The sequence below is a fragment of the Hippoglossus hippoglossus genome, chromosome 19 (genome assembly GCF_009819705.1).
Source record: "Hippoglossus hippoglossus isolate fHipHip1 chromosome 19, fHipHip1.pri, whole genome shotgun sequence".
NCBI lineage: Eukaryota > Metazoa > Chordata > Actinopteri > Pleuronectiformes > Pleuronectidae > Hippoglossus > Hippoglossus hippoglossus.
The window spans coordinates 210,001-235,568 of NC_047169.1; the positions used below are offsets into that span (position 1 = coordinate 210,001).

At 44.5% G+C, this 25,568-nt stretch overlaps 4 protein-coding genes and 2 long non-coding RNA genes across 7 annotated transcripts in view; 3 read left to right on the plus strand and 3 right to left on the minus strand.

Annotated features, from left to right (window-relative positions):
* Window positions 1-731, plus strand: part of ankrd22 (ankyrin repeat domain 22) — a 6,629-nt gene extending 5,898 nt beyond the window's left edge. Inside the window, 2 exon segments of the mRNA XM_034571468.1 lie at window positions 264-362; window positions 447-731. Coding sequence (XP_034427359.1) covers window positions 264-362; window positions 447-521 — 174 coding nt within the window. The 3' untranslated portion in view covers window positions 522-731.
* On the minus strand, window positions 566-4,891 carry lipf (lipase, gastric). Of its 2 annotated transcripts, none has more exons than XM_034569750.1 (11): window positions 4,756-4,891; window positions 4,292-4,411; window positions 3,658-3,769; window positions 3,220-3,418; window positions 3,018-3,127; window positions 2,816-2,952; window positions 2,578-2,724; window positions 2,370-2,441; window positions 1,941-2,009; window positions 1,744-1,854; window positions 566-1,100 (listed from the first exon to the last, which is right to left on the minus strand). In XM_034569750.1, exons 2-11 carry the CDS (start codon window positions 4,406-4,408, stop codon window positions 978-980), a joined length of 1,197 nt encoding a protein of 398 aa, XP_034425641.1. In that variant the 5' UTR covers window positions 4,409-4,411; window positions 4,756-4,891; the 3' UTR covers window positions 566-977. The 2 variants fall into 2 exon arrangements, with proteins under 2 accessions (XP_034425641.1, XP_034425642.1); XM_034569751.1 differs by having other exon boundaries at window positions 4,801-4,890.
* Window positions 2,053-18,162, plus strand: LOC117752453. The gene is made up of 3 exons (XR_004612085.1): window positions 2,053-2,330; window positions 18,048-18,050; window positions 18,106-18,162. It is a non-coding gene; the product is annotated as an uncharacterized LOC117752453 (long non-coding RNA).
* Window positions 5,439-10,437, plus strand: rnls (renalase, FAD-dependent amine oxidase). The gene is given in 10 exon segments (XM_034569754.1): window positions 5,439-5,672; window positions 6,726-6,745; window positions 6,748-6,833; window positions 6,995-7,112; window positions 7,114-7,138; window positions 7,223-7,266; window positions 7,269-7,383; window positions 8,869-9,042; window positions 9,874-10,050; window positions 10,133-10,437. Coding segments are annotated over 10 exon segments (1,074 nt in total). The 5' UTR covers window positions 5,439-5,554; the 3' UTR covers window positions 10,330-10,437.
* LOC117752452 lies at window positions 11,763-16,320 on the minus strand. Its single transcript, XR_004612084.1, has 2 exons — window positions 12,971-16,320; window positions 11,763-12,940 (listed from the first exon to the last, which is right to left on the minus strand). It is a non-coding gene; the product is annotated as an uncharacterized LOC117752452 (long non-coding RNA).
* ptenb (phosphatase and tensin homolog B) lies at window positions 17,228-25,424 on the minus strand. Its single transcript, XM_034569748.1, has 9 exons — window positions 24,609-25,424; window positions 20,457-20,541; window positions 20,342-20,386; window positions 20,198-20,241; window positions 19,873-20,111; window positions 18,412-18,553; window positions 18,169-18,335; window positions 17,656-17,916; window positions 17,228-17,495 (listed from the first exon to the last, which is right to left on the minus strand). The coding sequence occupies exons 1-9, from the start codon at window positions 24,685-24,687 to the stop codon at window positions 17,307-17,309; spliced, it is 1,251 nt and encodes a 416-aa protein (XP_034425639.1). The 5' UTR covers window positions 24,688-25,424; the 3' UTR covers window positions 17,228-17,306.
* Window positions 25,425-25,568: the final 144 nt, after the last annotated feature.

Consider the following 25,568-nt stretch of genomic DNA (forward strand, 5'->3'; position numbering starts at 1 on the left):
AAAATGTACAAAAATAAACACTGACACATGCATGAAGAGGATATGGCGCCACCAACAGGCAACTAAATGAAACGTTACCTTTATTAAAACTACAGGTTTCTGCAGGTTTGAAAATATGATGTAAATATAAATACAACACTGGTCTGAATGTTTGCAGAAAATGTCATGTTTTATATGTTCAGACTGAAGAGTTCAGATGTTAATGGCCGGCTAAACCACTGGGGGGCGACACAGTGTGTTTGAGTGATTATGTGTTTGTGTAGAAAGGAAACACGGCGCTTCACTTCGTCTGCCAGAGGAAGAGTCATTATCTGGTTCCTCTACTGCTGCACAAAAACGCTGACTCCAGCATCAAAAACAACGTACGTATTAAAACGACCAGGAACGAATCGTCTGTGACCTGATGACGCCACAAGCCTGAATCCCGTCTCTGTTCTCTTCTGCAGGACGGAGAGACGCCACTGGACATCGCCACCAGACTGAAGTTCAACAAGATCGTCAACATGTTGAAGATGCAATGATGGACGGATGAGAGGAGAGAGAGCGAGACCGAACGAGAGAGTTTCTCAAGTAAATTGCATTAAAATTGTTTTATTAAAACTGATTCAGATCAAATTGTTAGGGTTAAAAATCTTAACGTTAACTTTAGTGAAATCAGACTCAAGTTACAATCTCACAGTACAGAGTCATACGCAACATGTCCCGTCAAAATAAAAGCATCTGATATCAAACTGTCTCTGGCTGGTGCTGCACACGTCTCACAGTCACGTGACCATGACGGGCGCTCTGTTGTGGTCACGTGCACAACTCTGTGACCTCACAGACCAGGTTGATGATGTCACAGGAACAGAAATAAACATGTTAATTGACAAAAAGTTCAGTTTGAATCAAAAGAGTTGTTCTGGTTCTGTGAGCCACAGCTGCACAGATGTGGAGGGTGAAGCTTTAAACAGAAACCAGTGTCCTCATGGCGCCCTCTAGCGGTGCTCCTGCAGCAGCTTCAGGATGGAGGGAAACATCTGCTCAGGAGCATCAAGACCCCAAATGAAATCCAGATGTTCCCAGTGTTCGATGTGCTGATGGTAGATCAAGTTAGACACCTGAGGTGAGAGAGAGAGAGAGAGACAGGTGAGTGAGGACGTAGACTTCTGATTACTTCCTGTTCACATTCACAGCTATTGGCTGCTGTAAACAAATCAACATCCACAACAGTTGTCATGTTTTAAATCTGACAAATCAAACATGTGACATCGGTTTCACTGGAGATTTCATCTTGTTTCTATGGGGATGATGATGTCATGTGTGAGGAGCAGGTTTTCTGCACAGACTCGTTCACAGCATCAGATCCTCCTCCTGGTTCAGGTGGGAGGGGGGGGCAGCCGGGTGCAGCAGACAGAGACAGGAAGTGACGTGTTACCTCTGCTGCAGAGGTCATGTGATCATGTTGACATCACCTGACACGTCGTCAGCTCTGATCACCACAAACTGTCCTCACATCCTCGTCTGTGTCTTCATCGTGTGTGTCAGCACTTCTTCACCAGAGATCTTTGTTTTAGTTTCTTCATGTTTGTGTCCCGTGTTAGAAGCTCCTCCCCCCCCACTCACTCAGTGAATCAGTGGAGGATCCTCTGCTGTTCACACTGCTCCTGGATCTACACTTTATACAGGAGCTCAGGAGGAGGAAGACAAACTGAGTCTCACTCTGACATGTGAATGCATGTCTGAAAGCAGCTAGAGACTCACCTGAGTGAGGAGGACAGCGACATCTTTGGGGTCCGCCAGTGTATCCTGTCCCCCTGTAAACAGAGCGGTGGGAACCTTCATGTCCTGGACGTTGTACTGAGGGGGAGTGGACTGAGGGGGACACGAGGGACAGAGACGGACAGTGAGAAAAACGTCTTCATCACCAGATAAAACTGACCTGGTTCTCAGAGACTCACCTGGTTGTAGTGTCTCATGTTTCCTGCAGCACCGAAGTCAAACGCTGTCAGTTTCCCTCCATGAACATGCTGAGACAACAGTGTCAGTGTGTGTGTGTGTGCATTGTGGTGATCACCTACTTATACAACTATAAATCAGTGTTTCTTCCTCCGCACTCACCTCCACCTCCCAGTTAAATGGCTCTAATGAAGGCCAACCCCAGAACACCCCCCCATGGATCTTTAAAGAGCTGGCCTCTGCTGAACTATGGGGGTGTTTTTGGTTTGTATTTTCTGTTTGCTGTTATTTACTCTTTGTATTTTTTTATATGGTTTAGTTTTATGTTCTACTTGATGATGATCATATCAGACTCTTGGTATTAAAAAGTCCACACCCTACAGCGTATGTGTGTGTGTGTGTGTGTGTGTGTGTGTGTGTGTGCGTGTTACCTGGGCCCAGTGCACCATGTTCTGGACGGACGTCCCAGCAGGACAGTGTGTTGTGTAAATCGGAGTCCGAGTCTGTAGATGAACAGAATCATGTTACACATGTTCGAGTCATGTAATCTCATCATGTGACCTGACCACATGACCTGATCGTGTGACCAGATCATGTGACCTGACCTTGTGACGTGGCCATGTGACGTCTCATACGAACCATGTTGAGGTTTTTCTCGTCGAAGCCACAAAGGACGAAGAAGAGGTTTCCACACAGCTCGCTGAGAGGCTGCTTCCCACACACGTGTTCAGCAAACCACTCGATCATGTGACTCTGAGGCAGGAAGTTCTTACTACCAAACAGAGCCTGCAGGGGGCATGTCATCATCAACACAATCAATACACTGTTAATATCATCAAATCATCATCATACCCCACTTATGACTGACGGCTCTCACCCAGATGAGCGGCTCCGGCAGGACGGACATTTTGGTCATGGGGCTCCTGGTGAAGGCGACAGTCGCCACAGGAGCCAAACCGAAGAACAGTTTGATCTTACTCGCCAGTTCAGGGAGCGTGGAGAACGCCATGAATGCTGGGAAATAAGAGACCGTTACAGTGATGTAAACAGAGAAAGGTGTGTGTGTGTGTGTGTGTTACCTATAGTGGTTCCCTGAGAGTGTCCGATGTAGTAGATCTGTTCTTGTCCCGTCACCTTCAGGATGTAGTTTACAACGGCGGGAAGATCCTTCAGAGCCATTTCATCATGACTATACAAACACACACACAGGAGGAGCGTGATGTCACACAGGTGTCGTGATGTGATACAGGTAGACAGTGATGTCATACAGCCATTGTGTACCTGAACCTCCAGAACTCGTCCTGGTCTGGTTGGAGCGTCCGGTGTTTCCTGGACCACGTGTTCCCTCGGCTGTTTCCGAGCCACACGTCGTACCCGGCGTCCGCCAGCACGTATCCCAGACTGGAGTTTGGCGGGTTGGTGATCCAGTTACTGCCGGCGGCGAGGAGGCCATGTTGGAGCAAGACCGCCGGCCTCGGGCCTGCAGCACATAAAACATAAAATATTATTTTGGCGTGTTTGATTTGATCTAATTCCTCCTCTGACGTTTTATTTTGAAGGACCAGTGATTGTAACTGTGTCACATGTCCATCACCAGTTCAACTGTTTAAAGAAACAGGAAGTGAAGTTTGATGTTTCAGCTTCCTTTTCATCCTCAGACTTTTGAACCACAGAGGAAACGTCTTTGCCTTGATTGTGTGTGTGCGTGTGGAGTCTGACCTGCAGTGTGTCTCAGTCCGGTTGGGATCCTGTTCACCATCAGGATGAACCCGTCCTCCGTCAGAACCTCGTGTTCCTCTGCAGGGTAACTCCACCGTCTGATGATCTCTGTCTGAACAGTGACACCATCATTAAAGACAAACTTCCTGTCAGACTGAACTGAGGGTTAAACTGAGTCAGATAAGAAGTGTGTGTGTTCGTAACATGTGACCAGTTTACTTTCAACTTTACACCTCAGCTTTTATTTGGGAAGGAACAGGAAGTAACGTTGTGTTTGACCTCTGACCTCTGAGTCATTACTGATGGATGATGTCTGCTGATATCAGCAGGTCAAAGTCTGCAGTGTCTGACCTTTGACCCCGCCCATGGAGCCCACAGTGTTTCCACAATAACAGTCAAAGATTCAGAAAAATTTGACTTTTCAAAATAAACATATACAAATATTTTAAGAAAAAAAAAAACGTTTTCAAACTGACAAAAACAATTTGCACTTTCAGAATAAGAGTCTTGATATTTAGAGCTCATGGTGAGACTAAAAGTTAGGTTTTTTATTTTGTGGTAGAAAAGTTAACTGTTAGTTATGTTAACTGATGGTTACCTGGGTAACCATGACTGACAGTAAGCGTGTACTTACAATGTTCATGTGAACTTCAGGGTCCAGCTCCAGCTTCTCAGAGCGTCGGTGGAGGTGAGTTGCTCCACTGTGCACGAGACCAGAGAGGACGAGCACACACACCACAACACACAGCATTGTCTGTGTGAACACACACACACACACACACACACACACACTCTTCACAGGTCAAATCAGCTGATGTTTGTTTCACTACTGTTTAAACCTGAGTTTTAACCTCAAACTTCTTCAGTCTGTTGTTGAGTCTTTTAACAACCTGATTATTTCAGTTTGAAACCTGAACAGTTTCTGTTGGTTTAAACCTGAGGTTGACCAGATTATAAATTAGTTAATAACTATTTACTGACCAGATTATAAATTAGTTAATAACTATTTACTGACCAGATTATAACAGTTAGTTAATAACTAGTTAATGACCAGATTATAACAGTTAGTTAGATTATAGATATATAGATATATCTCACCTATCCGTGCGCTCCGATTATCTTTGACCAACTGAACTCTTTCACCGTCGTCCCGGAAGTACAGAAGTGACGTCACAGGGAGAGCCTCACTATGATTGGTCAGATCCAGACGCAGGTTATATCAACCTTTTGTTTGACGATACTCACGAAATATGACATTCATCTAAAACGTATTTAAGTATAAAATAATATTTTTAAAGGTTTGTTTGAATATTTTTCCGTAACGTTTCCAAAAGCCAGCCCTTCAAAATAAAAGCTCAGCCTGTCACGGAACAAAGTAGAAAACGGTTGAAAGATAAATCTAATCTCTCCACAGCTATAAATCTGATTTATAAACATATATAATAATTAATACAACAAATTTAAAATATAAACATTTATAAAATAACCTGAACTGTTTAATATATGAAATGTTACATATAGTAGTTGGAATAAAAAATATATAATATATCATGTTTCTGAGAAGCAGATATGTAAAGTTGAATAAAGAGATTAACTTTGACAGGTTGATACATTTATTTAACTATAAGTACATTTATAAATTGCAGTGATTTTACTTGTTGGTTTATTTGGAGGCGATAAGACTTATATATTATATATATATTTTGAAAGTGTCAGCCGGATGTCACGCTTAGACTCCGGGATAGTTTTCGTTTATTCTTCTTCTTCCGGTGGTTTTAAATAGACAGTGGCGTCTTCCGCTTCCGGTTTAATTTAACCCTGGTTACACCTGGGTGTCATTACTAGTGTGAGGAGTTAGTCCGGGTTGGAGCTCAGCGGAAGTTAACTCGGGATAAAAATGTCTCGGGTGTTGATCGTTGGCGCGGGTCTGACAGGAAGTGTGTGCGCGTGTCTGCTGAGGAGAGAGCTTCAGAATAAAGTTCATATCGTGGTCTGGGACAAAGCCAGAGGTTCAGGTGAGTTTAAAACTAAAAGTTGTTTCAGTGAATCAGCTCAGAGGTCAATCAATCAATCAAGTTTTATTAGTATAGCCCATATTCACAAATCCCAGTTTGTCTCATGGTCTTTAACAAGGTGAGACGTCCTCTGTTCTTAACCCTCAACAAGAGTCAAACTACTAAAACCTTTAACAGGTAAAGAAGGTAGAAACCTCAGAGACACATGTGAGGATCTGTCTCCCAGGACGGACACAAGTGAACAGATGTCCCGTGGAACAGAGAACATCAGAGGTCACATGTGTCTGAAACCAGCTTCACCCAAACCTCCATTCAGAAATGTGATCGTTTAATAAGTTACGACATTAAACTGAACAGAATATCACTGTTGAACACCAGTGACGTCAGATTCAATATCAGAAGAATGTTCTTTCACATTCGGCTTGAAAAAGATCGAAGAATTAAACTTAACTTTGATCAAATCTTTATGATAAAAACAATAATCCTCTCGTCTGAGTAGAAACAAGAGGTGAGAACAAACATGAAGAAACAATTGAATCAATCAATCAAGTTTTATTAGTTTAGCCCATATTCACAAATCCCAGTTTGTCTCATGGTCTTTAACAAGGTGAGACGTCCTCTGTCCTTAACCCTCAACAAGAGTCAAACTACTAAAACCTTTAACAGGTAAAGAAGGTAGAAACCTCAGAGACACATGTGAGGATCCGTCTCCCAGGACGGACACAAGTGAATAGATGTCACGTTAAGGCATCATTATTATTGTCAACATGAATATTAAAGTCACAAACAATAATAACTTATCGGTCTTTAGGACTAGGTTTGATAAAAACTCAGGGAATTCTGTTAAAAATTCAGAATAAGCCCCCGGAGCACGGTAAACTACAGCAAATATGATTGGCTGTTGGTGTTTCTTGGATGGGTGTGGAAGACTAAGAACAAGACATTCAAATGAGTTGTAGCTTAGTTTAGGTTTCAGATTAATTGATTTCTCTCTCTCTCTCTCTCTCTCTCTCTCTCTCTCTCTCTCTCTCTCTCTCTCTCTCTCTCTCTCAGGAGGGAGGATGTCGACCACTATCGTCCTCCCGACCCATCGTCTCACTCAGCTGATCTTGGAGCTCAGTACATCACGGCCACACCGGCCTACGCTCAGTCACACCACAGGTACGACATGCCATGCAAAATAACCATGAATGCTTTTATTGTGAAGGTTTCACTGTGTGTGTGTGTGTGTGTGTGTGTGTGTGTGTGTGTGTGTGTGTGTGTGTGTGTGTGTGTGTGTGTGTGTGTGTGTGTGTGTTGTGTGTGTGTGTGTGTGTGTGTAGTTTCTACTCAGAGCTCTTGTCCTCTGGCGTCCTGCAGCCCCTCCTCACTCAGGTTGAAGGTCTGAAGCACAAAGACAACGAGAGGAACTACGTGACACCACTGGGCATGTGCAGTGTTGGTCAAACACTTCCTGTCTGAGTCAGGTATACGCCCATCTGTCTGTCCACCTGTCTGTCCACCTGTCTGTCTCTTTCATGTGTTCACTCTCATGTTTGTTTCTGTGTCAGGAGCTGATTTGTTCTTCGAGCATCATGTGACCGGCCTGTACCGCCTCAGGTGCAATCATGGGAGGTGGAGAGGAAGGCGGGAGCCAGCGGAGACGTTGATGCCGTCATCCTGACGATGCCGGTGCCTCAGATCCTGCAGCTGCAGGGAGACGTGGGACAACGTGAGTCTCTGATTAAGCAGCTCAACAAGGACGAACACGTCCTTGTGTAAACGTGTTTGTGTTTGAGTCTGAACAGAAAACTGAGACTTTAGTAAACGATGACGCAGACGTTCTCTTCCTGATTGGTTCTCATCAGTCACATGACTCGACTACCAGCGGTGAACACAAAGCGTCGCTAACCACTTCCTGTCAGTTACAGTTCCACCTCGTCGTCCCTGCTCTGACTCTTCACCATCACTGCTCCTCCTTCAGAGGAGTTTCTGTTACTAAGCAACCAACTGCAGAGGAGACAATCTACTTCCTGTTACATCACATGACCAGTGGAAGTGAACGGTGTTTGTGTGGACGGATATTATTTGAAACTCAGAGTTTAATAAGTCAGATGAGTGGTACAGATTTCATACTGCTTATTTTTGTTTTTTGATCAGCTGTGTATTGATATACATTGAATTTAACTGTAGCAGCAGCTGAAGACGATAAAAATTCACAGCAGACGTCTTATTGAAAAGATTGATTATGTTTTTTTAAATGGAGCCGTTCAGATTAGACTTATGTCTCTGTGTCTGAACATTAAAGTTTTATTTGAATAGAACCATGGTGTTGCTGCTGCAGTGAAACATGTTAAACATCTGACTTCCTAGTTGATGAATATTGATCTCGATCTCACTGGTTGATTGATTGTCATCATGACATCATTTCCTGTCCGTACAGTGCAGCTGCAGTAACATAGTTGTACCACATGGGGGCAGTAGAGTCAAACTGAAGGGTCAACAGCTGCGATTTCACTGTGGCTCTTATTATTATTAATATTTTTATTTATTTTATTATTGTATTTATTGATTATCACTCATGTCAATGATTGTGACCAGTCACAGGTTAATTGTTAATTTGTTAAAGATGAAGATTTATCAAAGCTTTTACTTTGACGATGTGATGACTACTTCCTCCTGCTGCAGAGAGTTTAGACCTGGAGAGAGAGACGCACGCACGCACACACACACACACACGCACACACACACACACACACACACTGCATCACTTCTCTGGTTAAAACACTCACAGCAGAACTTTAAGGTGTGTGTGTGTGTGTGTGCGTGTGCGTGTGCGTGTGTGTGTGTGGCCGACAAAGGCTCCTTCACATGTGTGTCTCTGTTGATGATGTCATGTGTAGCTCATCTGATTGGCTGACAGTGGACAGCGCCCATTTCCTCTGTACACAGTCAGGGGTGTGTCTGTCTGTCTGTCTTATTTCCACTGGTAGAATCAATATATAAGATAATATGAACAGAATAAATAAAAACATATGAATATAATAAATGCTGAACTTTGACCTTTACGAAATAGTTTTATCATTAAATCAAATGTAAACAAACAGATTGAACAGTTTTCACTTTATTAGTAAAAGGAATCATTCAACAACATTGGACCATACAATTCCCATCATGCCGTTGGAAAGAGTCTCACGCTCTCTGGTCTCTCTCTCAGTGCTGTCCCGTCCAGCAGAGGCAACAGTTAGACGGGGTCGTGTACTCGTCTCGTTTCGCCGTCGCTCTCTTCTTCCCTCCAGACGTCGTCATTCAGTTCCCGTGGGCGGCTCGATACGTCACGACAACTCCTGCATCCGCTACATCGCTGTGGACGACCGCAAACGCAACACAGGTCTGTCTGTTCGCCTGCCTGCCTGCCTGTCTGTCTGTCTGCCTGTCTGTCTGTCTGCCTGCCTGTCTGTCTGTCTGCCTGTCTGTCTGTCTGTCTGTCTGTCTGTTCGCCTGCCTGCCTGTCTCTCTGCCTGCCTGTCTGTCTGTCTGTTTGTCTGTCTGCCTGTCTGTCTGTCTGTCTGTTCGCCTGCCTGCCTGTCTGTCTGTCTGTTTGTCTGTCTGTCTGTCTGCCTGTCTGTCTGTCTGCCTGTCTGTCTGTCTGTCTGTCTGTCTGTTCGCCTGCCTGCCTGTCTCTCTGCCTGCCTGTCTGTCTGTCTGTTTGTCTGTCTGCCTGTCTGTCTGTCTGTCTGTTCGCCTGCCTGTCTGTCTGCCTGTCTGTCTGCCTGCCTGTCTGCCTGTCTGTCTGCCTGTCTGCCTGTCTGTCTGTCTGCCTGCCTGCCTGTCTGCCTGTCTGTCTGCCTGTCTGTCTGTCTGCCTGTCTGTCTGCCTGTCTGTCTGTCTGCCTGCCTGTCTGCCTGTCTGTCTGGTCTGTTCGCCTGTCTGTCTGTCTGCCTGTCTGTCCTGTCTGTCTGTCTGCCTGTCTGTCTGTTCGCCTGCCTGTCTGTCTGCTGTCTGCCTGCTTGTGTTCTCAATAACGTTCAGACCAAACTGACTTTTGACCTCGTCAGTTTGTGATGTCACGGACTAGCAGAAGCTAATGCTGTTGTCGACAGAACTCACCTGGTTGGCACCTTGTCCTCCATGTTTGATTCTCACTGATCTCATTGCTGATTGGCTGTCACGCCAAAGCGTTACAGAAAGGTGATGCACTGACCATGTCTGTGACCTTCAGACGCTCCCGGCCGTGGCCCATCCCTCGTCGTCCACACTAGCGTCCCGTTTGGCCTGGAGCACTTGGAGCGAGACAAGGAGGATGTTCAGCCAATCATCTTATTGGAGCTCCGCAAGCTGCTCCCTGACCTGCCTCAGCCAATCAGCATCAAGTGTCAGAAGTGGCGGTACCTCCCAGGTGAGTCTGAGAAATCCCACTGACCCTGAGCTCATCGGAGCGTGGGAGCGTTTTATTCACGATGCCCTCGTTCCTCCTGCAGGTGCTGACCTCGGTGTTGAACTGTCCGGGTCACATGACCCTCCTCGACCAACCGCTCCTCATCTGTGGCGGCGACGCGTTCAGTCACTCCAACTTCGACGGCTGCGTGGAGTCAGCACTGAGCGTGGTCGGTGTGCTGAAGGCCTCGTTCACACCGACATCCGACTGATACTCGTCATCAAATGTTTCATTAAATGACTGAAATGTTTTTTTGTCTTTAAATAAATATCTGATTTGAATTTGATCCTTTATTTTCATAACTGATCAGATGTTTGTTCGACCTGCAGACCCTTATTTTTATCACTGTAAATGCTGCTCATCATACTACAACTGCTGCTTTACTGCTATTTACTACATTAGGAAGTATTCTTGCTCTACTCTCATCCTATCCACTGTGTGCCTAAAGACTGCATACTATGTTGTACTATGTTTTGAGTACTTCATATGCTGCGTAGTTATGTTATGTCTACTTTTATTTACACCAGGGATCAGAGAGAAACAGCATTTCAATCCCGTCCTGTACATCGTAGAATTGACAATAAAGTTGACTTTGTCTTGGAAAAAAACCCGTAGATTTAAATTAGTGACCGAGTCAGATTCAGGGAAACAGTTTAAATGTCACTAACTGTAAATTGTGATTATTACATGATCAGCTGAAGAGATGAATTTATCATGAGTGAAGATGAAGTCGTCACACAACTATGACCTTTGATTGGCTGATGATTCCTTTGATCTTTTTATAGCAGCAGATATTTTGTGTGTGAGAATTCTTTTCTGCCGTTCAGAGTGCTCAGTGTTGCTGAAGCAGTGCATTGTGGGGGAAAAGATGATCATTTCTGCCATGTCATTGATCGGTAACAGTAACGGAAACATGTTTGAAAACACGTGTGAAAACTGCTGATTTGTCTAATTTTTGTGATAGTTTATTTTGCCTCTTAAGTTCCATGGTTGTGTAAGAAATCAGTGATCATCCTGTAGTTCCATAAATTGATAAATCTTATACAATGAACTTAGTTTCCCACAATGCATTGAAGAATGTGCTTGTGTAACCCCGGTACCTTCAGATGGAGCCCCCGAGCTCATGGTCACGATGCAGGAAGTCGTGTACGCTGTGAATTTGGCATTTAAAAGGTCCAGTGTGTAAGATTTAGGTGAAAAGGATCTATTGGCAGAAATTGAGTACAAAATAATCCTAGTGATGTTTTCACTAGTGTGTTTCATCTAAATTGTACAAATTGTTTTCTTTACCCCAGAATGGGCCTTTATATTGAAATACTTTATATTTACATTGGGAGTGGGTCCTCTCTATGGAGGCCGCCATGTTTTGTACAGTAGCCCAAACTGACAAACTAAACAAATTGAGTCTTTATGAAAACTGAAGCTACCACAGGTGGTCTTTCATGTTTGGAAGCGCGGGGGGGGGGGGGCATCACTAGCTCTTGCAACAGTCGTGCAAGAGCTAGTGATGCTAACAGGAAGTCCTCTGTAGACCAGGCTGTCTCATTCTGCCACCCTAGATGAGGCTAATATAGACCATGATGCATCACTCTTTTGTGGGGCAGACGAGAGGAGATTGTAACCTGTCGTTATAAACATTTCTGTTCACCTTGAAACAAACAGTCAACAGAACATTGCAGTTTATAAATAGTTTATTCACCTTTACAGTGTTTTATTTCATTATAAAACAGGGCGGGGGGGCAGAATAAAAGAACTGTGGGAGGAGGGGGTCAGTTTAACTTGAAATGTTTCCATGGTGATACAGGTCAGAGGTTATGAAGACATTTGGGTGATAAAATAACCTGATGAATAAAAACACCATCATGATGACAAACAGAAACAGTGGACATGAACCGAGACGCCAAAACCACATCTGCTCCAGAGTCATTGATCAATACTCATCCATTCTGACGGACTCAGAAATTAAAACCCAGCGAGAACTTTCTCTTTAATTTCAGTTGGATTTTGTTTTTAACACAGGCTACGAAAAAAAAAGCACAAACACGGTTCAATTAACGTGACGATACAAACTGGTTTATAAAGTTACATTGAAAGATTTAACGTTTTTGTTTTTCAAACTTTAATGAAAGGGACGAACATGTTTCTATGACGTCTACACGGACCATCTCTTACCCAGCACCTGCTAGCTCAAGCCTCAGCACGTTAGCATGATCTGAGAACTGTTTGCTGTTAGCTTTTCAGGATGTTAGCATGATATCATACATGTGTTCATACTGCGTTTGTTCTTTAAAATGCTAACGTTAGCTTAATTATCTAGCTAGCAGATTTGATCAAACTAAAATGAAATTGTTTTGTCAACTTAAGATCAAACACTTTATAAATTTGATGAAAAATATGTTGGAAAATTTAAGTCGGTTGTAGATAAATTATAATGTTAACGACGTCTGTCCTCGTGGAGACGTTCAGCTTGTCTCTGAAAAAACCAAACTAAGTTAAAAACATTTGAGGTTGTTGATGTCCAACACCTGCACATAACGTCTTCCTCATCTTATGACTGATGTGACCTTTGACCTCTGATCGACAGATGTGGTTGTGACCCCGACTCACGCAGAAAACCTTCAAGTCAAGGGGCCGTCACATCGCCTCTGTCCTGAACACACTCCCTCCGTCTCTTGTTCAAAAAACAAAATCCAAAAACGACATATTTAAGTGTGAACTGCAATCTTTGAATTTGTATTTTCAGCGAATAGAAACATAATAGGACATTAACAGATGATCCTGACGTCCTGTACTGGTCTGAGTGCGGAGCAGTTTCTGTTGAGCAGAGGATTAATGTGATGGCACCTTAAGGCTAAAAAAAGAAAGAACAGATCACCTTCACCTCATCAACTCCAAAACTAAAACATAACATCAGTCTGAGCTTCGTTTGGCAGGTTTGATGAGATGTAAACAAAAAGAGCTTAAGCGTTCTCACTGACGGAATCGTGTAAAACTTGAGTTAAATCTGATTATAGGAGGTCAAAGGTTAAACCCTGGTGTGAGTTTAAGGTTCCTTTACAGATTCCAGATGCAAACTAACATCTGCAGAACGACACATTCAGACATTTTTCGCTAAATTTCTCCATTAACACCAAATGTAAAAGCATTAATCCTAACGTTTATCATCACTGAGTTCAGCGTTTAAGGTTCAGGGTTTTTTTTTATAAACTACTAAGTTTTGATCACTTCCTCTTTTGTTTCCTTTCTGACTTTCTGGTTCAGTACAGGAACTGTGAACATCCGTCAAAAACAGAACAGGAGTGACAAGTAATATTTTAATATAATACAATTTTGAATACAGATAATTTCTGTTACCGAATGTTGTGAAATTTGATGATCGACCCTGGTTAACCTACAAACTATTTTTTGTCCAAAGTTCCTAGACGGATTTGACACAGTTTGTTGTTGATGTCTTCAACCAACTGCTATGAAATGGTCCTAATATAAAGACATGGAGCACCAGAAACAGTCGAGAGACGTGGACGACACCTGCTTGACCTCAAAATCCCCCAAACCTGTTCAGTTCACGCAGTTATGTTCAGTGTAGCACCAGCGTTCAGCAGGAGGTTAGACTTGTTTCCCGAAACACATGTTCAAGTCCTCAGCGTCCTCGTGTTGATACCATCTACAAACATGTTGAAGAACCAACCAGGCTATTGCCTTATTTGACCCGAACGCCAAAACGTTACAATGCTGAATGGAAATGGTCGTTATTGCATTATGATACTGTGAAAATTCAGGAAGTTCGCAGCAGTTTATCATTTTTGGATGAGTAAGTTCAGGTTTTAAGCTGCTCTGCTGAACAGGTCTACACACCAGTCATGTCTGAACGGGTTGATGGCAAGAGGTGAGGTCACGCCTGACAGAAACCCGCAGGAGTTGTGTTATTGTTGCTTAAACATTTTGGCAGCTACACAAACAACCTGCGGACAGATGAAGACTGGACGAGCACTCGCTCTTGATACAAAGCACCACAGATGGACAACGGGCTCAGCTGGTTAGCTTAACTTAGCACCTAAAACCCAACATGGTGGACTGTGGGCCCAACAACTACAGCTCAAAGCACCAGTTTGCTAGTAACACAAGGTGGAACAAGATATGATCACACAGGAGACAGTTTAATCAGCACCAGCCACTTTTGTACCAGTCCTGTGTTAGTGATCTAGGATCTGAATCAGACTGAACGTCCCCTACATTTGTCTTTGTTCCCTCAACACAAAGTCGACTCGGAACAACCTGTACAACTGGAAACATCACATCTATGCTTGCCCTTTTTCTGCCTCTGGCACAGGTAGCTGTCAAACCCTCTTATTCCAACCTAAAATACTCTGAATGGCTTCGAGACTAAACTGGATCATAACGTCATTGAAACTTTTGTGTCCCACAATGAGTTGTTGACTCTTTGAGGTTGGGTATTGTTCTGGGAAATGTGCCTCCTGTCCAAACATCATCCCGTGGGTCCCAGTCAGAACTTCTGCCTTCAATGATTCTATAATAAGTGTTGTGGAGTTCATGTCTCAGCCTCCAGAGTGCGTCCTGTGTGATCAGGGCCTACAGACAACAGGAACCTTATTGAAGAACAATCGAAGGGCTGATGATTTGGTTGTAGCACCAAATGTTAGGACGGAGATCTGGCATCTGGAGGCAGATGCTGTTTCAGATGATAAGGGATTCTCTGATCGACTGAGTGGACTGATATTATTTACAGAGGATTTCTTGGCTGCTGGCTAAATGTTTTTCATTAGAAAGCCAACAAACCAAAGAACAATAAGAAGGTGCACATCCAGAAGCTTCTCAACTATTTTGAGAAAAGCTGAAAAATTGCTTGTTGCATGAAAAGACGAACCTTAACATCAAGAAGAGTCTTAAGAATACAAACTAACTGGAGATTAGTTTTGGATAGTTTCACTCTGATGAGGTTAAATCTGTGGTTTAAGAGAAACAGGTCTGAGAATACCTAACGTTCATTTGTTTCTGTGAAATCCAGACAGAATAGTCTCAAACCTGTGGTAATAGTGATGTGATCCTCAAACTGTCGTCCTCGGCATTAAAGGGTCAGTTTTAAAGAATGTAAGCGCTTGAATGCCTCAAAAAAAGTGATAGCGAAGACAAAGATTAATAGTCTACAAACAGAGTAATAATTACAGAGTGTTACCCTTCTTGAACAGAGGCCAAACCTCGACTTGACTCTCAACAACTGTGGTCGTGAGATTCTTCCTCAAACCCACGCTGGGTCCTGATGCCAAAGTTGAGAAACTCTGAGCTAAGACCTCCCTGACAGCAGCTTTACAAAAGGACTGGATCTTTCAACACAACAGAATACAGGATTGCTGTGCACTTCACACTACATGACTTGCTGTCTTGTGATTGGAGTCTTGTGATTACATACTATGCGCCTGACGTAATGGGGTCCCACGCTACACCCGCTTCACCAAGTGGAAACCCCCGACTAGCATGTCTGGTCTGCTCTGTCACCGGTTTGTCTCGATTTTACGCTGCAAGAAATCTAGTCAGAGAAGGCCTCTTGAATCTTTGAAGAGTCCAAACATAGCGACTGCTGGTCAAACACCAATTTGGCTGCGATTCGGGGCTTTTATCTGCAAAAAGTGGACAATCGGGCTAACAATCATGTAGTGTGAACGAGGCATAACCGGTTTTCTAGGATGGACTAACCTTGTCCAGAAATAGTTACAAACTCAACCGTCCTTTATAAAGTGCAATCACCACCCGCCTGGCAACCAGGCACTTCCAAAGTAAGCGCTCTGTTGTCGTTTCTGCTTTAGTTTGTAGCCTACAGGTGTAAAGCTCACAGCAGATCTGGCTGCAGGAATGGTTATAACGTGTTTGTTTAGCTTAATGATTGATATGAGAGTATAACAAAAATAGATTTTCTGTAACTGTAGAATTGATTGAAGAGCTGAAGAGAATCATTCTGTGCAAATCTGTGAACAGAGACGATCGGAAGGAGCACGAGCGTTTGTTCACGGCAGGTTTGAACTGTACGTGGTTTTCAACAGTGGATGATTGACAGAGCTGCAGCAGATTGTGAATAATCCAAGTTTCTCTTCTTCATTGTGACATTCAAACTAAAGGTTGTCACCTCTCTTTGTATGCTGCTTCGTCACAAATCCAATCCAGTCCAAGTGAGACCGGTTCAAACTGTGTCTAGACCAGAACCGAGTCCAGTCCAGATCGGTCGGAACTGGACTGAAAAACGTAAAAATCAAATTGGAGGAGTCCGATCTGAGTCAGACTTCCTGGTTACGTTAATTCAGATCAAGAACAGTCCTGAACCAGCTCAGACTGACGGATTCAAACTCGGTCCAGTCCGATCAGCTTGTTCTTCGTCATGAGGACTTTTGAAGACCAGGGTGAAAAACTTGAACTTTGGTTGATTACTGTTGTTTTAGACCTGCTGGGCCAATGTACTCTTTTTTTATAACAAAATAATGCTGTGTTCGTCTACCGATTTAATATTGATGACGTTGGTCACTGTCCTGGTTCCATCAGTTCACTGATTAAAATCAGTGTCATTTCAATTCAGATTTAGACTCTGTCAAATGTTATATCAATAAATAATAACAGGTTTTTCTTTGCTGAAATTCAAAAATAAGAGCACTGGCCTTCAAAAAACATGGAACCACACTCACCTCAAGTTAGGACACAGAGAGAAGAGTCAACTGTGACAGCTTAAAAAACGAAGAGGGCCGAGACCAACAAAAGACTGGTCTGCAAGAAGGTTCCTAAAACTGGTCAGGAAGGAGGGAAGGACACATCAGGGATTCATCTTCTTTCTTTCTCATCTTGGTGTCGTCACTAAAGAAATGTACTCGTCTTACAGTTTGTTTGTATTCAAGTTTTACCCCTTTAACTCTGTCCATTCATCCGTCTTATTGTCCATTATACACCGCCGTCCTCACCCCGACCACCGTGTCATGTGATTGTCCAGGTGTGCACCGAGCAGAAGATTGGAGGTGGGGGGAGGGGGGCGTGGTTTATCATTTGATCCGAGTCCCACCGATCAGTTCTGGTGAGTCAGTTATATACTCACCGTAAGCTAACACTGCGCTAGTCTTACTCATGGGTTCATGTGTGTACATATATATGTATATATATATATATATATATATATATGTATATATGTACATATATATACATACTGTGTATATATGTGTGTGTCAGACATTTGTGATCTGATTGTGGTGGTCCTCTTCTAACGTCTCGTTCTCCGGGTCAGAGTCCGTTGTGTCGGAGTAGCGGTAGTGATCGGGTTCGTTGTCGCTGACGTCTGGGGTCACTGAGGTCGACGTGCTGCTAGTGTCACAGTTAGCTCCTTCCTCCACCGTCTTGGTAAAAAACAGCTTCACCTAAAGCAGGAAAACAGAGAGTGAGCGATCTGAAGACTTCCGACCCGATAAGCTGCAAATGACGTCAACAGCACAAGATGGTGGCGCCTAAATCAGAGATACTGTAGCTCCATTTCTTTACAAGGGGTCATTGATCGTCTGTATATGAGGTCATTCATACCTTGAAGTTAGGGGAGAAGTTCCTGTTGGCCTTGTCTTTGTTGGCCTTGTCCAGGTCATTCTTGATCAGCGTGAGGATCAGATATTCCCGGTCAGTGGTTTCTCCTCCCGTTGTCACGCTCGCCATCGTCATCACCAGGTTCTGGTGCGTTCTGTCAGCTTGTTCCCGCAGTGTCCCGGTGCTGCCATTCTCCAGTTTGTCCGTGTTCTCTTCCGGCCCCGGGATGAAGAAGGTGTTGACCCAGAAGTGAAACATCTTTTCCTGTAGGGCAATGGGGTCAAAGTTCACTTAGATCCACAGACAGGTGTAGATATCATTTATAAACTGGCTTCCTGTCATGTGATCAATCTCTTCATTGTGATTTGTTGCTCAGGTTATTCATCATCATTCAGGCAGTAATTATCTATGAATTCACTTGGGACCACAGATGCGTAAGACCACATGAGTTAGTGTGTGTGTGTGTGTGTGTGTGTGTGTGTGTGTGTGTGTGTGTGTGTGTGTGTGTGTGTTCACCTTCTTCATCATCTTGTTCTGCTTGTGGAAGAAGTCCACCTTTATGTCTCCGCAGACAGGAAGTGGCTGCGGGAACTCAAATAGCATCACTTTGTCTTCTCGCCGCGTGTGGGCGGGGTTAGAGGTGTGAATCTTCACCTTCAGCTGGTAAACAACAAACTGAGGGTCTGAAAGAGAGACATCAGAGTAAAGGAGTGAAGGAGTGAAGGAGTGATGGGGTAAAGGAGTGAATGAGTGACTTACTGCAGGTTCCAGCTGTGAACATTGGGATCGTTTCAAACAGCATCTTGTGGAAGAGCAGAGCCACAGGTTTATACTGAAGCTGGTTCCTCAACAGGAAGCTGTAGTAGATGACATAACGCCGCTGACTGGGGATGGTCACACCCTGATCTCACACACACACACACACACACACACACACACACACACACAGTTAAATATTTTCAGCTTCTGACGTGCGCTTGTCAGTTGTGCGCGTCATTTGGTTGCCATGGTAACATCATGATGGTATCACTAACAGCATCAGCTGTACTCCACATAGGGCTGGGGCGACATCATCAATTACGTAAATACACCGTCTCGCGGAACGTGCATCGACGCGTCATATGGAAGGTGGCTGCGCATGGTCAACGCATGGACTCACCTGAAGAGGAAAAAAACTCGCCCATGATCTTCGGGCATAGGTTCTTAATAGTTGGACCACGGTCCGGACCGGACCCTGAAGCCGCTCTATACGGACCCAGACCTGTTATTAAATTGTGACGGAGCATTTCTATTTTATCCTGCGCACTTTTTCTGTCTTTACGGTAGTAAACCCTGGAGTTTACTTCACTGAACCAGAGCAAGTGGGAACAAAGAGGAAAGTTAAAGCTGTTAATGTTAGTTGCGATTGTTTATATGTGAAATGTAGTTTTATATTAAGAAAAAGAAGAAAAGGGGAAACTCAAACTACATCTTTTTTTCTAAAATTAAGCCCTTTATTGTTTATTTTAGTTGAAATGAGAAAATAATATTTATTATTATTATTATTCAGTTCAGAGTGAAAATTAATAATAAACATTTTTGAAATACTATTGAATTATACTTACACTATTTTATTTGACAGTTTTTTACTTCATACAGACATTGATACAACTACTAGGCTACTTCAACAACTATATTAATCGAGTAATAAAAAATACTCATTAGATTAATTGAAAAAATAACTGAAGATTAATCGATAAAGAGAGAATCGATAAGTGCAGCCCTTGTCCACAGTACTCAGCAGTACTACAGTACTCCACAGTACTACAGTACTCCACACTACTTCAAATGCACCAAATGAACGTCCATCGTCGGAGGTGAAGACTGCAGCTGCTTCCTCTTCTTCTTCTTCTTCTTCTACTTTAATGCTGGCTCTACTTCCTGTGATTGGTCCAAACTATCCAACAAAGTGTTTTCACTGCAAACCAACAGAACCTTGATTCAGTTTGATCCAGACCCAGAACAACTCTTCTGGTCTGAGGGTAACCCTAACCTTTCACACCTGATGTTTAGGTTCAGACTGAACTGAAGAGTCTGATGGTCAATACTAAACGATCGGGACCATGTGACAAAAGAGGTTTAACCAACCAATTAGATGTCTGAGGTGGCGTTTTACAGTTCAACTCTCGCTCTCCAGGTGTCATTAAACCTCAAGTGTCATGTCACCGGCAGTGTCGTTACCTTCTTGTCGTGTGTGCGGACCTCGCCGTAAAAGTCCAGCGCCTCCTGCGGCTCCTGAAACTTCCCCCGATGCAGCAGGTATGCGCAGATCATGACACCGGTGCGGCCTTTCCCCGCCTTGCAGTGGATGGCGGCGACATGCAGTTCGTCCTCGCTAAGCCACTGGTCCAGGTCCTCGCAGAACGGCTTGATGAGCTCCAGCTGGGGCGGGTTGTGGTCCTCGAAGGGATACTGAGCGACTGAAAGAGAAATAGCAAGAGTCACTCACATCAACGACCTCCGCTTCACATCAACGAGATGCCGACGTCCAATCACGGAGCCTTACCTTGACAGTTAAACTTTGACGCGTCATAATGTCGCTCTGCACATCTGTGGACAGAGACAGGTGGTAACCTGAAATCATCTGATCACAAACGACATGACACGTTCAGAGGTTTCAGGACAGAAGAGTGTTGGTGAAGTTACTCACAGGTTGTAGATCTTATAGTGATTCTTGTGCTTTGAATCTAAAAACCTGAAACAGGGACAGAGGTTCAGCTTCTGTTCATTTCAGAGGTCAAAGGTCAGGCAGAGCAGGGGCTTACCGGACGACATCGTCGATGTTGTTTCTATAGACTCCCTCCAGTCGCTCCGCAGGGAAACCCATGGCGATGATGTTGGGATAAATGTCTGATCGCATCGTTAAGGATCAACGACTCTGAGGACAGAGACACGTCTTCATCCCACGTTCATGTCAACAAACCCAGAGAATCAAAGAATCACAGAACCAGAAAACCTGAAGACCACGAGGACAGAGAACCAGCCACCGTCTGAGCAGAATCTTAATCGTAGTATAAAACACACTGAATAACATTGACTAGCTCCAACATCTGTTCTGAGAAACGTCGTCATTGGATCAGAGAATCGTCTGCGGGATGTTTTTTAAGATCAAGAGGAACCAATCATTTCTCTGCTAGCAGAGCAGGTAACAGAGGAGCTAATAGAACGGTAACAGAGGAGCTAATAGAACGGTAACAGAGCAGCTAACAGAGCAGCTAACAGAGGAGCTAATAGAGCAGGTAACAGAGGAGCTAATAGAACGGTAACAGAGCAGCTAACAGAGGAGCTAATAGAGCAGGTAACAGAGGAGCTAATAGAACGGTAACAGAGCAGCTAACAGAGCAGCTAATAGAACGGTAACAGAGCAGTTAGCAGAGCAGCTAATAGAGCAGGTAACAGAGGAGTTAATAGAACGGTAACAGAGCAGCTAACAGAGCAGCTAGCAGGGCAGGTAACAGAGGAGCTAATAGAACGGTAACAGAGCAGCTAACAGAGGAGCTAATAGAACGGTAACAGAGGAGCTAACAGAGGAGCTAATAGAACGGTAACAGAGGAGCTAACAGAGGAGCTAATAGAGGAGCTAATAGAACGGTAACAGAGGAGCTAATAGAACAGTAACAGAGGAGCTAATAGAACGGTAACAGAGCAGGTAACAGAGCAGCTAGCAGAGCAGCTAACAGAGGAGCTAATAGAACAGTAACAGAGCAGCCAACAGAGCAGCTAACAGGACAGTAACAGAGCAGCTAACAGGACGGTAACAAAGCAGGTAACAGAGCAGCTAGCAGAGCAGCCAACAGAGCAGCTAACAGAGGAGCTAATAGAACGGTAACAGAGCGGCAAACAGGACGGTAACAGAGCAGCTAACAGAGGACCTAACAGAGGAGCTAATAGAACGGTAACAGAGCAGCTAACAGAGGAGCTAATAGAACGGTAACAGAGGAGCTAACAGAGGAGCTAATAGAACGGTAACAGGGCAGCCAACAGAGCAGCTAACAGAGGAGCTAATAGAACGGTAACAGAGGAGCTAATAGAACGGTAACAGAGCAGCTAATAGAACGGTAACAGAGCGGCAAACAGGACGGTAACAGAGCAGCTAACAGAGGACCTAACAGAGGAGCTAATAGAACGGTAACAGAGCAGCTAACAGAGGAGCTAATAGAACGGTAACAGAGGAGCTAATAGAACGGTAACAGAGCAGCTAATAGAACGGTAACAGAGCGGCAAACAGGACGGTAACAGAGCAGCTAACAGAGGACCTAACAGAGGAGCTAATAGAACGGTAACAGAGCAGCTAACAGAGGAGCTAATAGAACGGTAACAGAGGAGCTAATAGAACGGTAACAGAGCAGCTAACAGAGCAGGTAACAGAGGAGCTAGCAGAGCAGCTAACAGAGCAGCTAGCAGAGCAGCTAACAGGATGGTAACAGAGCAGGTAACAGAGCAGCTAGCAGAGCAGCCAACAGAGCAGCTAACAGAGGAGCTAATACAACGGTAACAGAGGAGCTAATAGAACGGTAACAGAGCAGCTAATAGAACGGTAACAGAGCGGCAAACAGGACGGTAACAGAGCAGCTAACAGAGGAGCTAATAGAACGGTAACAGAGCAGCTAACAGAGGAGCTAATAGAACGGTAACAGAGGAGCTAATAGAACGGTAACAGAGCAGCTAACAGAGCAGGTAACAGAGGAGCTAGCAGAGCAGCTAACAGAGCAGCTAGCAGAGCAGCTAACAGGACGGTAACAGAGCAGGTAACAGACCAGCTAGCAGAGCAGCTAACAGAGCAGCTAACAGAGCAGCCAACAGAGCAGCTAACAGAGGAGCTAATAGAACAGTAACAGAGCAGCTAACAGAGGAGCTAACAGAGGAGCTAATAGAACGGTAACAGAGGAGTTAATAGAACGGTAACAGAGCAGCTAACAGAGCAGCTAGCAGGGCAGGTAACAGAGGAGCTAATAGAACGGTAACAGAGCAGCTAACAGAGGAGCTAATAGAACGGTAACAGAGGAGCTAACAGAGGAGCTAATAGAACGGTAACAGGGCAGCTAACAGAGGAGCTAATAGAACGGTAACAGAGGAGCTAATAGAACGGTAACAGAGCGGCAAACAGGACGGTAACAGAGCAGGTAACAGAGCAGCTAGCAGAGCAGCTAACAGAGGAGCTAATAGAACAGTAACAGAGCAGCCAACAGAGCAGCTAACATAGCAGCTAACAGGACAGTAACAGAGCAGCTAACAGGACGGTAACAGAGCAGCTAACAGAGGAGCTAATAGAACGGTAACAGAGGAGCTAATAGAACGGTAACAGAGCAGCTAACAGAGCAGGTAACAGAGGAGCTAGCAGAGCAGCTAACAGAGCAGCTAGCAGAGCAGCTAACAGGACGGTAACAGAGCAGGTAACAGAGCAGCTAACAGAGCAGCTAACAGAGGAGCTAACAGAACGGTAACAGAGGAGCTAATAGAACGGTAACAGAGCAGCTAACAGAGCAGGTAACAGAGGAGCTAGCAGAGCAGCTAACAGAGCAGCTAGCAGAGCAGCTAACAGGACGGTAACAGAGCAGCTAGCAGAGCAGCTAACAGAGGAGCTAATAGAACGGTAACAGAGCAGCCAACAGAGCAGCTAACAGAGGAGCTAATAGAACGGTAACAGAGGAGCTAATAGAACAGTAACAGAGGAGCTAATAGAACGGTAACAGAGCAGCCAACAGAGCAGCCAACAGAGCAGCTAATAGAACGGTAACAGAGGAGCTAATAGAACAGTAACAGAGGAGCTAATAGAACGGTAACAGAGGAGCTAATAGAACGGTAACAGAGGAGCTAATAGAACGGTAACAGAGCAGCTAACAGAGCAGCTAACAGAGGAGCTAACAGAGGAGCTAATAGAACGGTAACAGAGCAGTTAGCAGAGCAGCTAATAGAGCAGGTAACAGAGGAGCTAATAGAACGGTAACAGAGCAGCTAGCAGAGCAGCTAATAGAGCAGCTAATAGAGCAGGTAACAGAGGAGCTAATAGAACGGTAACAGAGCAGCTAGCAGAGCAGCTAATAGAGCAGGTAACAGAGGAGCTAATAGAACGGTAACAGAGCAGCTAACAGAGCAGCTAACAGAGCAGGTAACAGAGGAGCTAATAGAACGGTAACAGAGCAGCTAACAGAGCAGCTAATAGAGCAGGTAACAGAGGAGCTAATAGAACGGTAACAGAGCAGCTAACAGAGCAGGTAACAGAGGAGCTAATAGAACGGTAACAGAGCAGCTAGCAGAGCAGCTAATAGAGCAGCTAATAGAGCAGGTAACAGAGGAGCTAATAGAACGGTAACAGAGCAGCTAGCAGAGCAGCTAATAGAGCAGCTAATAGAGCAGGTAACAGAGGAGCTAATAGAACGGTAACAGAGCAGCTAGCAGAGCAGCTAACAGAGCAGCTAATAGAGCAGGTAACAGAGGAGCTAATAGAACGGTAATAGAGCAGCTAATAGAGCAGCTAATAGAGCAGCTAATAGAGCAGCTAACAGAGCAGCTAGCAGAGCAGCTAATAGAGCAGCTAATAGAGCAGGTAACAGAGGAGCTAATAGAACGGTAACAGAGCAGCTAACAGAGCAGGTAACAGAGCAGCTAATAGAGCAGGTAACAGAGGAGCTAACAGAGCAGGTAACAGAGCAGGTAACAGAGGAGCTAATAGAACGGTAACAGAGCAGCTAGCAGAGCAGCTAATAGAGCAGCTAATAGAGCAGGTAACAGAGGAGCTAATAGAACGGTAACAGAGCAGCTAACAGAGCAGGTAACAGAGCAGCTAATAGAGCAGGTAACAGAGGAGCTAACAGAGCAGGTAACAGAGCAGGTAACAGAGGAGCTAATAGAACGGTAACAGAGCAGCTAGCAGAGCAGCTAATAGAGCAGCTAATAGAGCAGGTAACAGAGGATACAGGTCAGGTCCAGGTCGAAACCGTCCTCCTGGTATCGCCTCTTGTTTCTGCTCACGATCTCCTTGATTAACGCGGCCATGATCCGCGTTTCCGTGAGGCACGTAAGACCCGGAGAGAAGGCACAGTCCGCCCGGGCGCCTCCGCAGTCTGCTCACCGGGGAGAGAGAAGTTAACTGTCCGCCTGCAGCGAGCTCACCTCTGGGTCCCCGCGCTCCAGACTTGAATTTGATTTAGAGAGAAGTCTTGTAAATGTTGAATCAATAGATTCAAACCAGGTCCGAGTGGATGAAGCGCGGCCCCGTTATCCGGTCTCCTCGGGAGCGACCCTTCCAGCCCGGTGCGGTCGGAAGCTACCCGGCCTGTTAGTAGACGGGCAGCCCGGCCGTCGGTGCTGTTTTCTGGGTCAGAACAAGGGGAGGTCGGGGCCTCCTCCCTGTGCGGGCCCGGGTTTCCAGGTCCCCCACCCGGATGCAAAACCATCCGCGGGTCGGTGTTCGGTGGAGATCCAGGCCTCCGGACGTCAGAAGGATCCAGTCGGACGGTTCCCGGCCTGATTGGAAACCGACAAGCGGAGAGAAAGTGTCCTGTGAGCGGGTTGAGTCCGGAGGAGGAGACGGTACCACACATCCGCTCTGCGCCTTCAAAACAAAAGTCTGTGCAAACTATATCCAAAATGTATTATTTTTAATACAATAAACTGACGAATTCATATCAATCTTATCTTTTACCGTGTGCAATAAATGATCATTATAGAAAGAATAAAAAGACCAAAGAACAATAATAAATTTGGTATTAGAATGATTATTTTTACAGCTGATTTACAAACGTGTCATTAAGTCGATGCAATAAAAGAAAGAAAATAAATCAGGATCAAAAATATTCTAACAAATAAGAAATATAAATATTATAATTAACAGTAAAACAGTAAAATATTAAAAACACTTAATCTATTACTGACTT